At 34.3% G+C, this 13,654-nt stretch overlaps 1 protein-coding gene and 1 pseudogene across 1 annotated transcript; both read left to right on the top strand.

Annotated features, from left to right (window-relative positions):
* Nucleotides 1–1,633: 1,633 nt before the first annotated feature.
* On the top strand, nt 1,634–3,073 carry LOC143634297 (uncharacterized). Its single transcript, XM_077102418.1, has one exon. It carries the CDS (start codon nt 1,634–1,636, stop codon nt 3,071–3,073), a length of 1,440 nt encoding a protein of 479 aa, XP_076958533.1.
* Nucleotides 3,074–7,750: 4,677 nt separating this feature from the next.
* On the top strand, nt 7,751–8,550 carry LOC143634283 (putative lipid-binding protein AIR1 pseudogene; annotated as a pseudogene).
* Nucleotides 8,551–13,654: the final 5,104 nt, after the last annotated feature.

Raw genomic sequence — 13,654 nt, 5'->3', positions numbered from 1 at the left:
TCTAATATGATTCCCTACAACGCAACACATCCCTTTAAGACTTAATATGGCATAATAGAGGCTATAATGGGTCATTATGGGCTATTATGACTAATTACCACCCACTATGGGTGTGCAAATTAACCGTCTTAACCGTTAACCGAACCATAACTGATATAACCGATCCGATTTTAACCAATAACTGACATAACTGGTGAGGCGGTTTAATAATTTTTTGAAAACCGCCATTTATGGGTCGGTTCTGGTTAAAGATAATTTCAAACCCATTATAACCGAACTGCCTCATTTACAGGATTCTCAACTTTATGGAGTATAATTAGATGACGTTAAGCATAAGGAATTTATAATTAAAATAACAAAAGTCTATTTATTTAATAACAATAGTTATTTATTTAATCTATACAAATTAAAAAAAAGTGTATATTTTGTCAATTGTCAAAATTTCATTTAGCGCCATCTCCAAAATTTATCCTGAATTCCCACTAAAATTCTACATCTGTGTGACCCAAAGCAGAAGGCCGGTCCTAATCGAAGCCCCAACAATTGCTCAACTAATTTCCCTTGACAATCGACAGCCTCCACTAATTTTGTGATGTAACCAGGTATGAATTTCGTTCAATTTTATTTCTTCTAACTTTGTTAATGTATTCATATAATTTGATGTTTAGGATTTTAGGGGCTGTAATCGTTAGTCACACACAGTATGCTCTTCTTCAACAATTTGAGGAACAATTATTATAAGGTAAAGTGTTAAAGTTCTTTTTTCTTTTTTTTTTTAACTGTTATCTCTTGTGGCTACTTGATAAAGTAGGATTTTTATCTCTTGTGACTCGTTAGTGGATTTGATTAGGTTAGCGTGTTGTTCGCTTGGCTCGAGCTCATGTAGTACTTTAAATGAGTTGTTTAAGTAATTTTTGAGTTATGTTAAACTTGGTCTTGTTTCACTTTTGGTATAATAATGTGAAGTAGGACAGGGGAATCAGTTTTGGCAACTCGAGGGGTGTAAACGAGCCTAGTTTCTCGCAAGCTACTCGAGATTGGCTCGTTAAAAAGCTCAATCGAGTCTAAATTTCCGTGCGTTTGTTGTACTTTTCTTTATGCTGTGAAGAAAATGGTCTTTTATTATGGTTGATATTATTATATATATGAATGTCATGTTTATGTTTTTGTTATACCCATTTTAAACACCACATGTATATGTTTTTAAAACACTTAGCACATTAACATTGCATAACAGAAGCTCAAAACCAAGTCACAAAAAACAAAGTGGTTATTTGACTTCAAAATGTTCTAGCACCTGTTAGTTTAGAAGCCCGTGGAGTGGTTGTTTAAAAGGTCCTATTTTATTAATTTCTAACATCTATTGAATTTTCGTCACAGGTTGATAATAATGTCGTTGAATAGAGAATGGATATATATGATGAGAACCAATAGAGATGGTACTTTCAATCTGCAATTTAAACAAGTAGTCTCTTATTTCTTGTCGTTTGCAAAAAAATACGCAACAGACGTTGAATGGCAAACTATAGACGGCGTCCAAAAGTTACTAATTAGATGTCCGTGTGGTAAATGCAAAAATCGTCATTACAAGACGACACATGTCGTTGATTGTCACCTGCTTACCCAAGGATTTATGGGGGATTATCTATTCTGGTACTCACATGGTGATTTATATCCTGATGAAGCTAATGATATGGGCCAGTGTTCAATCCCTTTACTGTGTCAACATGTGGGTGAGGATGCTGATAAGGATCTTGGTGAATATACAGAATATGATCAAATGGTTATGGAAGGCATGCACCAAAATCATGATTCTTATTATCAACAAGGACCGCAAGATCCAAATCAAAGAGCGCAAGCATTTTATAACATGTTAAAGCAAGACAATGAGCCTTTATGGGAAGGGTCTAAAGATGATAGCACACTCTCTATCACTACCATGTTATTGAATTGGAAATCGGATTGTAATGTGTCAGATTCAGCATTTAATAAACAACTTTCGATCATCAAAAACATTCTACCCGATGGTAACAAGCTACCTAGAAACTTTTATGAAACCAAGAAGATGTTGAAGCCACTAGAGTTGCCATCACAACGGATTCACGTGTGCAAAAACCACTGCATGCTATTCAATGGACAATATTCTGATTTGGATCGTTGTATAGTATGTAAAGAAGATAGATACAGGGAGAGGGGGAAGAAGGTGCCTAAGTTGGTTATGATCTACATGCCTATTGGACCAAGACTTCAAAGATTGTTCTATTCAGAGAAGACGGCTCGACATTTGACTTGGCATGCAGATCGTAGCCTATCAGAGAAGATGAGTCATCCGAGTGAAGGTCGGGCTTGGCACCACTTTAACTCAGTTTTTCCAGATTTTGCGAAAGAGATACGCAATGTTCGTCTCGGGTTGTGTACTGATGGGTTTTGCCCAAATAGTACAAGCGGTAACGCATATTCTTGCTGGCCAGTGTTTATCACAGTTTACAATCTACCCCCTTGGTTGGCATTGAAAGAACAATACGTACAAATTCCTTTGATCATTCCCGGTCCGAAGAATCCCGGACAAAATATTGATGTTTTTCTACAACCTTTATTCGACGAGCTGAAACTGTTGTTCAACCATGGAATTGAAACTTTTGATGCTCATAAAAGAAACAATTTCCAAATGAGGGCTGTACTGCTATGGACAGTTAGTGACTTCCCTGCTTATGCGATGTTGTCTGGATGGAGCACACATGGTAAGTTAGCTTGCCCATATTGCTCAAATGAATCGGGATCATTTCAACTTCAACATGGAGGGAAAGCATGTTGGTTTGACTGTCATAGACAACATCTTCCTTCTAGACATTGTTTCTTGAAAGATAATATTAACTTTAGGAAAGACAAAACAGTTTCGCGCGTAAGACCTATTCCAGAGCCAACCGGAGAGGAATTATGGCAGATTATTAAAAATTTGCCCATTGTTTACGATGGTAAACCTCATAATAGTGAAAGATATAGAAAACCACCTGGTTTTGGGATTACACATAATTGGGTGAAGAAAAGCATCTTTTGGGATCTTCCGTATTGAGGTAAGTTATTGATCAGACACAACCTCGACGTGATGCATATCGAGAAGAATGTATTCGATAATTTATTTAACATAATTATGAGCACCAATAAATCCAAAGATAATATAAAGGCAAGGAAAGACATTGAGCAAATTTGTGATCGACCTTTTTTAAACCCCATCTGTGTTACGAATGTTAAGATGGCTAAAATTCGGGGAGATTACACTCTTCAAAAAGATGACGTTAAAAAAGTTTGCTCTTGGTTGAAAAAACTTAAATTTCCAGACGGGTACGCGTCAAACATCAGGAATTGTGTAAACATAAAAGAAAACACTTTTCATGGTTTCAAAAGCCATGATTGTCAATTTGTCACGTGTTTATGCAGCGGTTGCTTCCACTTGCTATTAGAGGCTTTGTTTCAAAAGAGACATATGAGGCTGTAACAGATTTGTGAATGTTCTTTCGGGTGTTAACCTCGAAGACAGTGCATGTAGACGACTTGGTTAACATGAAGCGCACTATTGTTCAAACGGTATGCAAGTTGGAGAAAATATTCCCTCCTAGTTTTTTTGATTCCATGGAACACCTGGTTATACATCTAGCTGATGAAGCTCTTCTAGGTGGTCCGGTGCAGTACAGATGGATGTATCTATACGAGAGGTAATTACACTGTTAGTAAATAAGCCTGTTATTTAATAAACGAGCCCGGGCTTCACTTATCGAGCTTGAGCCGGCTCGCGAGCCTAATAAGCTTGTCATTTATATAATTTTTTAAAATATATATTTAATAATGATTAAATAATATATATAATGTTATGAAAAAATAAATAGAACTAACTAAATAATATATATTATTTTTTAAAATATATATTTAATAATGATTAAATGAACCAAGCTCGAGCATTGTCGAGCTCGGCTCGGCTCGTTTATACCTCTACTTTGAAGCTTATCTTGGTGGTTCGGTGCAATGCCCGGTTATAACCAACATTTCTAACACATTCTTAATGATTTCTAAATGTAGGAAGCTTGGATTTATAAAAAGAAGAATTAGAAACAAATCAAGGGTTGAGGGTTCAATTGCAAGGGAATACCTAATGAATGAAATTTCCACATATTGTTCTCTATACTTTGACCCAATGATTGAGACGCGCCACAATCGAGAGCCGCGGAATTTTGCACCACAAAATTCCAATTCTTTGAGTGGAGGCTCTCTACTAAGCGTGTTTGCTGTTCCATCGAGAAGATTATCTCAAAAGGGTGGAAAGCGTAGACGCATGAGTGTTGGAGAATGTAAAAAGGCGCATACATATATTCTTCTAAATTGTGCAGAAGTTCACCCTTACGTTGATGAGTTTGATAAAGTGGCGCCACAACTATATCCAGATGAGCCGAGTTGGCTTCTAAGAGATAACCATTTTGCTAAATGGTTTGAAAACCACATAAGTAAAACCAATTAAATAATAACGATTGATGTTACATGCATCACTAACTAACATGCTATGTGTGTGCTTTTCGTTATAGGTAAGAATCGGCTTAGTTGATGGAAGCACTAGACATTTGGAAATTTTAGCAAGTGAACCATCGATTTTTTCTAAATCTCACAATGGGTACTTTGTAAATGGTTATAAGTTCCATACAGAAAGGTATGGTAAAGGACTTTCAACCTCAAACTGTGGTGTTTGTGTGAGAGGGGAGACATATAACGCGGAAGAGTCTGACTACTACGGCTTATTGGACGAGGTGCTAGAGCTCCAATATGATTGCAACGGGCTTCAAACCATTGTACTCTTTAAATGTAGATGGTTTGATAACAGACATGGTGTTGTAGTTAACAAAAATAAGCTGGTTGATGTGAAACCAAAGTCTGGATTTCAAAGTCACGACCCGTTTATCTTAGCATCACAGGTAGAACAAGTGTTTTACACATCTTACCCTGCTGTGACAAGTGATACAAAGATCTATGGGCAGTTGTTAAGACAAAATTTCGACACATTTATGAGGTCACTACACCTGAAACTGAAGTCTCAAATGGTGGAAACATGGAAGCACATGCGTTCTTTCAAATGGATGAAAGGTTTGAGTTACCAGATAATGTTACTAGAAGTGAACGCTTAGATCGGGTTACAAATACCAATATAGAAGAGCAAATGATTTTTGAGGAGGAGCAACCTGAAGATGATGTAGATAATGACCATGACGATGAAGGCGATGAGGTTGAGGATGACGACGACGATTATGAAATGGTTTATTCTAATCAACATGACTTTAAATTATTTTCTATCATAGGGCTGCCAATCTTATTATATATCTAACCATTTTTTTCTCTTAAATATAAGGTGTATACACTATGGCCGGTAGTCAAGGTAATCCTGGTGGCGGTCGTCGTGCTGGCACTCGTGGTGAAAAGGTACAATATAGGCATTATGTTTATTATTTTATTATTGTTTAAGAATTACCCCATACTTTTTTTATCATATTGTTTATGCTTAGTTGTTTCCAGACTAGGAGGATTAGTTTTGGAAAGCATTTTTTGTATGTTGCATTACATAATTTGTTTAGGAATTGTTGTCGTTGGGTTAGGATCGATTTGGAAATCATTGTAAATATGCGTTATTTGGAGTGTTGATCGGGTATGCTAAATGGGTTTTCTGTTATAGGTTTTTGGGTATGGGTGGCACTGGGTCGACCATGTAATCGCTAGGTTATTGTGTTAGGTTGTTAGTTGATTTTATAGTTTTTTAGATATATGTAGAAATATTTTTGTTAACAAGTTCTTGTTTGATTTCCACATATTTGCTTTGGTAAATCTTAGATTGACTCATTTGGACCCGGACTTTTTCTTATTATAACTTGTTAACTTGTAGCTACTTTAAGCACACTCATTTTGACCCAAACCTATTTTGAGCATATGTGCATATGAGATTGTATGTAAATATATATCATATATTTGATTATGTATGTTTCAACAATTGTATAGGCTCAAGAAGTTGGACCCGAATTACGCGAATGAGAGCTTAATTATAAGAACAATCGTTCGGAACGAATGGAATGATAGCCGGCTAAATGAAAGGAAAGGGAGCGGCAGGCATGTGTTTTCTTTGTTTAGTTTTTTTTTTTTTTGTGAACGACATGTGATATCTAGTTTAGTTTTTTTTGCTAGCGGCAGGCATGTGTTATATTGTGGTACTTTTGTAACCGAATGTTGTTTGTAATCGAAAAGGTTTAGGTTTAATGGTTTTATATGCATTTTTTTGGCAGAAAAAAAAAATTTATTCCAGATTTTGTATTTTTGTACATTCAGTTTGTAGGAAAATTGCTGGCAAAAACAAAAAAGTAAAACATGTTTTGGTCGGAAAATCGTATGTGAAAACAAAAGTAGCAATATGTTTTTGTCGAAAAATCGTCGGTAAAAAAAATAAAACTAAAATTTTGTCGGAAATTTGTCTGTAAAGACAAAAAATGAAAATGTTTTTGTTGAAAATTTGTCAGTACAAAAGCAACATAATGTATTTCTTTTGTAGGAGATTTGTCGGAAATTGAGAGTTTAATTAATTGTGTTTCTATTAATGAAAGTATTAATAATGTTATTATCATTTTTATTAAAAAAATAAAAATAATAATTAAAAACACTTATTGGTGGGAAAGTTGTAGCTAACTAAACGAAAAACAAAAAAAGTGCATTTTGCGGAAATGTTGTCGGAAGTTAGTGACGACATTATTCTGTCTCTAATTTGTTGGGAGTATTGTCAGAAGTTTGTGGGAAAAGATTTTTCCTACGGGGTTTTTTCGACAACACGTATTTGTCGGTATAGGCTGTTTTCAACAAATTTCCTACAAAAAACGCTGTCGGAAAAGAGCAAGTTTTTTGGTAGTGGATGGTTAGAGAATTAATATAACTTTATTTATTCTCTTATTATTATTTATGTTTTATTTTATATGTGCTAACATGTTATCAAAATGATTGTAAGCAAACAAATTAATTTGATATGATATGTAGTTAGATTAATGGGTGTGTGTGTGTGTGTGTGTGTGTGTCCATAATCCATAACAATATCATAAACTTCATTTGTACAAACAATAACATATTGACTCATGGCAGAGGGCAGAGGCAAGCTCAATATTATGACTGATCAGTTATCATGTGTATTATTTGGTATTTACTTGTTGAAGGAAGGTCATACTAGTAACTAGTTAATAAAAAAAACTGCATACACATTGTATACGAATAAAGTAACGCGAAAAAGACCCACAATTAAGTTACTGAAAGCAACCAAGGGAGTAAAGCATTGTCCTCCCCTTGAGAACACCTGCTATGGTGGATTTTTATATTCGTCTGGATGAGGTGGATTACGGCGGACAAGCCTTGTTGTGAGATAGAAGTCTAGTTGTGTGGTCCGTGTCTGCGGACAAGAAGCCGAATGACATGGGTGGGGCCATACTCTTTAGACACATATATACATTATGTATATACATATATTATATTATTTTAATATTTTAAATAGAGTTTGTTGATACATGTAGGAAATAGATGTTTTAGAGAAAAAATTGGAATTAAGCTGATGCGACGATTTATTGTTGTGAATGCTTTGAGTAAATGTCTCTTGGCTCATGAATTACTGTAAATTTGTATTCATTTTAGATTATGACACCGTTCGAGGTAATTCTGTAAGTCCTCTTGTAGGGTAGAGTTCAAACCAAGGGAGTAAAAGATAATAGTTAATTTTGCAAACTAGCATAGCCAGAACACAACATTAAAAAAAGGTTTATATCACTATATTCATGATTTCCATCTATAAATACCATTACATACTTCAATAGTATCACACCCCAAAACCACCAGCCATTACTTGAGCTAGTTCACAATGGCTTCAAGTGCATTGGCAACAACTGCTTTGCTACTCACCCTTAACCTTCTATTCTTCACTCTAGTAACTTCAACTTCTTGCCCACCACCACCAACCACCCATAAACATAAACATCATCACCACAAAGCAACTTGCCCTAAAGACACCCTCAAGTTAGGTGTATGTGCTAATGTGCTCAATGACTTGGTTCATCTAGTTGTCGGTACACCCGCAACGACTCCTTGTTGCACTCTCCTTGGTGACCTCGTTGATCTTGAGGCCGCGGTATGCCTTTGCACCGCGATTCAAGCAAATGTCTTGGGTATAAACCTTAATGTGCCAGTTTCTTTAAGCTTGTTACTTAACTATTGTGGAAAGAAGGTCCCAAAGGGCTTCCAATGCGCATAGATCAAAAACCGTTAATTCGATTGTTTCGTGGGTGTCAAACTGTCAATTGAAGTTGATTGAATATTGTTTTGATATTATTATGTCTTGGTGTGTTTTCATTGTTAGATTTGAGTGTTGTAATATTATGAAGTTATTGATTTGAATAAGATGGCTTTTGGCCTTCTTTTGTACTTAGATCCTGCCATAATGTGACTAGGGTTTGTATTATTGTGATTTAAATAATTAATAAAAAATCATATCCACAATTTTTGTGCTTTTTTTTAATTTTTTTGTAAGATTTCATCATTAAATCTTGTCATATTTGAGGGGTCCAAAATAACATGTGTCTACTCGATATGTTACACGGAACCGGCCTACAAGTGGGTTGTGGTACTTGTTGTCCGATATCTTCTTTAGTAAATTACTTATACAAAGTTATGTATATACATGAGGCAAGGGGGTGTTTATGTATATCGTAAACCATCATACGGTGTGTATTTGAATAAAGTATAAAATTATGAATGTAAACATAATTAGAAAAAAGAAATAATTGTAAGGAATTTCATGTTCCATCTTTGATATATTCCAAAACAAAGACTACTTTTTTTAATGGCAAATGTTACTCGAATTAATCACGTAAGAATCAAACAAGATAAATAGCATAAATGAAAATAATTTGTGACTGGTCGATGGTAGCTATGCATTTCTCATTTAAGCACTTGTTACAGACAAACAAAGTTTAAATCTAAACACTTATACTACAAAAATGGTCATCTCAGCACCGCCTGCCTCCACCATACGTCGTCCATCCACCAACCACCGCTATCTGCCTACAATGTATAAAATCCAATAGTTTAAGACCCACTGCCGACTTTGAAAACCCGAGGGGGGGGGGGTTGTTGGGGGGCGTCTTGGCTCGATCAATACAGTAGGCTCGATCATTGTGGGTTGAGTTGTTTTAAAGAGAACATGTTTTCATTTATGGTCAATTGTTCATTGTGTTATTTAGGGTTAAAGTTATAGACGAAGAGAAAGTACTAATTTTTTATAGAGACGGTAAGTTACAAATAAAATTACAAAAGGTGTATACAAAAACATATTTAGAGATTTATAAATTTCCAACATTTTATATAAACCATTAAACATTTAAAAGTCTTTTTATATAATTCACATTGTGGCGTTGTTTGAATAAACTTTTTATTCCACCCTGTACGTGTTATAAATGCGTACCTTTTCTAGTTTATGTATATATATATATTTTCGTGTAAAGAAAAATTAAATTTTTAAAAACAGTTTTTAAATCTTTAAATATATAATTTATGACACCTGTTTTTCAGTTAAGTGAAGTTAAATCTACTTGAAACATCCCATGCTTCTGCATCGCTGCAGCCACGAATGGCGACGAAAACAACTTGTCCATTATTACAATACATCAAACATGCATTCACATTATTAGCAATCAAATATAATAAAGTAATGATATTCATTAATTATTAGTTTATTATTAATCAGTAAATCAGTAATCCCGTGAATATAAGAGCTTCAATAATAGCGTTTCCTTTGAATTATGGATTATATCTCGATTTGGTTTGGTAGAGTACTTTCATTTTGTAATCCTGATTTTTTTATTTAATTAATATGTTTTTATACCTTCATTTTAAAGAGATACATATGCATGTAAAATTCATAAAACCCCTTTTAAACAATAATCCACATATATATATATATATATATATATATATATATATATATATATATATACGGGTGAGTTAACGTACAATAATAGGTTATCGTACATTAGGTACGCGAGATCCTGCACCGCCATATCCTAATTGCAATAAAAACTACGCGGTGGCATAATTGTAATTAAATCAAAAAAATACTTCTCGCACAACAGATCGTCATTTGCTGCAAGCCTTCAACCATAATCAAATCATCCACAAAACTAAATCATAATCAAAATCGATACACCCATTATCGCTATAGTTTAATAATTTTCAAATTGATCAAAAATTGTTGATTTAATCAATAGAATTGATGTGTATGAGGCTTTAGAATCATCAATCGATTATGAAATTGCATAATAATACAATTAATTGAGCTATGATTAGGGTTCATGTTTAAACGTTCTGCACAAAAACTTTAAACGTTCTGGACTTTTTGTACAGAACTTCTAAACTTTTTGTACAGAACTTCTAAATTTTTTGTCTAGAACTTCTAAAGTTACAAGTTTAGACCAAAATAAAGAAAAAGTTTAAACGTTCTGACCAAAAATGAACAAAAAATTTAAACTAACTAATACGTTTTGATCAAAACTACAAATTTAAACGTTCTGACCAAAATGAACACCTTTAAACGTTCAAGTTTAGATGTTCTATACCAAAACTTTAGAAGTTCTAACAAAAGGTTTAGAAGTTCTATACAAAAAACTTTAGAAGTTCTATACAAAAACTTTATACGTTCTGTTTAAACGTATTATACGTTCTGTTTAAACGATCAGAACAAAAATCAATTAAACTTTAAAAGTTCAGTACAAAAAGTTTATACGTTCTGTTTATACGTTTTAGGTTAATGTTAATACGTTCAATGTTAAAACCCGGAACTCAGACTCAAAATTGATAACTGTAACTTCAAATGGATGATTAATTTGATCAATTTCAAAGTTTAATTGATCAATTAGTTCATCAATTTCAATTTCAATTGATCAATTTGATAAAACTAACCTGTGAACAACTCGTGACGGAGGAAGATGGTGTTCACGACGGTAACGTCGATGGTCGCGACGGTGAATACAATCGTTGGACGGTGACGAATTGATGAACGGTGATAGTGAAGGCGGACGGAATCGATGGGAGCAGTGGATCATAGTTGATGAAATTTACAATATTGCCATCGCGTGATTTTGAAATTAACGGTGTAGGAACTCGCGTACGTAATGTACGATTAGGGATTATTGTATTGGATCTTTTATCTATATATATATATATATCAAACCATATATATATATATATATATATATATATGTAACTTCGTGAGCTGCATGTGTATTTTCAAAAGCTCCACTGATAATTTTTTTTTGTTTACAATGCTAATATATAATTAAAAGAAATAAAAAAAAAGAAAAGTTAAAAAAATTTGATACTTAGGAGTTTTCATGGTTTTCGTTTGAACCATCCCCACACACGCATTTAGAGGCGATCAAATATTAGTACATATGAGAATTAGCGCGCAAGGAATAGAAAATGTATGATTTGTATTTTTGAGTAATCATTTACAATGATAGTATATTAGAAAATGTATGATTTGTCGTTAAAAAAATTTTGTCTAACACTTCATTTATATTTTTGAGTAATCACTTAATAACGTTTTCACCCTTAAATTGTGACCTGGTGGTAGCTAGGGGGTTTGGGTTTTCCAATAAGAATCAAGTTCGATTCTCATTTGTGTCACTTTTGATGGATATTAACAATGAAATATATGAGTTAGGCCTTTTGCAAATATTGTCAGTTTGAGTCTCGAGCCCATCCGGGTTTTTCATACCACGCCGGAGAGTTTTGCCCTTGCTGTGACACAACGACTATCAAGTGGCCGTTGGTTGTATGGTTTCCTACGGGAATGTCCAGCCCAAGCCAAACTCTGAAAGTCACTGTGGGCCCAGTTAAAGAAACATAGTCCGGCAAGAGTGGGCAATGGGGCTCTCTAAATTTAGAGAGTGTGGTAGCTCAAATACAAGAAAGTCGACATTTTCAAGATCAAAATTATCTTTCCATTCTTTTATTTTATTGAGATCTTCTTGTCGGTACATGAAATTTCTCAACGATCCAAACCACTTATACATTATTCTCCAAAACGTCTTCTACCAACCAAATTGTCCTAAATAATGACAAATATCTATGACACAAATTCGAATGCGGCCCACCCGATATTGAAATCGTCGACATGGACATGATAAATAAACATCGTATGCGGACTCTATATATGCTTCGTTTTCATATTGTAGTTTCCTTTGTTTTTGTTAGGGAATGCATGTAGCAGTAAGACTATGTTTTGGAAGTGTGGGGTAGTCAAGAAGCAAGTTGGTAGATTTTTTAAACGACTTCTATACAATTATGTTTTGTAATGTCCTATTCAAGTCAAGGATGAGAATAAATCGCTAGTACAATTCACAAGTTTTGTAAGGTGACAATCACATTTTGTTATGTTTATAATTGTCAACTAAATTTGACAATTAAAAATTTTTCCAAACAATTTGTTTTTCAAAGTTATACGAAAATTAAAAGAAATTTATATTTGTCCGGATTTAAAAGTTCAACTTCAAACAAAGTCAAAAGTTTAGTGTATGCGTATCATTTTTTCTAGTGTTAAAATTTGTCAAACGTATTGTTTTTTTCCTAAGTATCAAACAACGTAGGCTAAAAAGTAAAATAAAAAATCTAATTTGAAATTTTTCGAGGAATCAGGAACGGTCCGTTCATACTCATCGACAAAGGCCAAAATGTCTTGATGTAATCTAAAATTGAAAAGCTTGTCAGTGTTCACCGATGGTTATTAACGAGCAATGTGAAATCTATTTTCTTTAGTGTACTTAAAAGAGTTCGTCAAAGACCTCTTAACAAGGTTAGAAGACGCATCTCGTATTTGTAGTTAGTGGTAGTGAGTTGTTCAATCAACATATATTGCGTGGAATTACCCACTATTTATCTAAACAATTCATGTTTTACTAGATAACCAAGAAGTTTGGCTCGTTTGTACCTCTAATTTTCTTAATTGGACATATTCCAAGTAATGTTGTATATGGACCATCTCCCTAAAATAGATATACGTTGGCTATAATTCACGAAGCTATTAATGGGGTCTACTAGGTTTGATTAGCTAGCTAGTGTTGTCCTTAATTAATAACCGTATAAAATTAGACCATAGGTTGAAACTTAAAAGACATCCTAACAATCGAATCAAAGCAAGAGGAAAATGGAAATGACTCCATACCATTTAGATCCATAGGCGTGAAAGGCCGATCAACTAACAAGCAGCGACATACACAAATCGGTCTCGTTTGAAAGACTCCAAACTCGATTTCAAACCCAAACCGAACCCGACTTTGAACCCGACTTAAATTTGAGCCGAACCGTGGGGTTGAAATCGGTTTGTAACCTTATACTTTGAAACCTGTTAGAAACCTAACTAGACCAGCTAAAACCCGGTTTCAAATCGTTCAAACTCGAATTTTTCTCCTCAAAAACCAGGTTGGGATTCGAACCGGTTTCACCAAAAACCGAAATTAGCTTTCTTTGACCCAGCCCGAACTGGTTTAGGCTAAAAATCTTTTGTACAACTCTAGGCACGTTCACAAGGCATGATGCACATTGGGCT

This window comes from Bidens hawaiensis, unplaced genomic scaffold (assembly GCF_021521415.1).
Source record: "Bidens hawaiensis isolate Kalapana, Puna unplaced genomic scaffold, B.hawaiensis_p1.1 tig00007041_1, whole genome shotgun sequence".
Lineage (NCBI taxonomy): Eukaryota > Viridiplantae > Streptophyta > Magnoliopsida > Asterales > Asteraceae > Bidens > Bidens hawaiensis.
Note: the sequence above shows the minus strand (reverse complement) of the source record. Positions and strands in the feature narration are given on the sequence as shown.

Excerpts from the sequence above, each read along its gene's own strand:
- LOC143634297 (XM_077102418.1), top strand. The coding sequence starts at position 1,634 with ATGGGGGATTATCTATTCTGGTACTCACATGGTGATTTATATCCTGAT.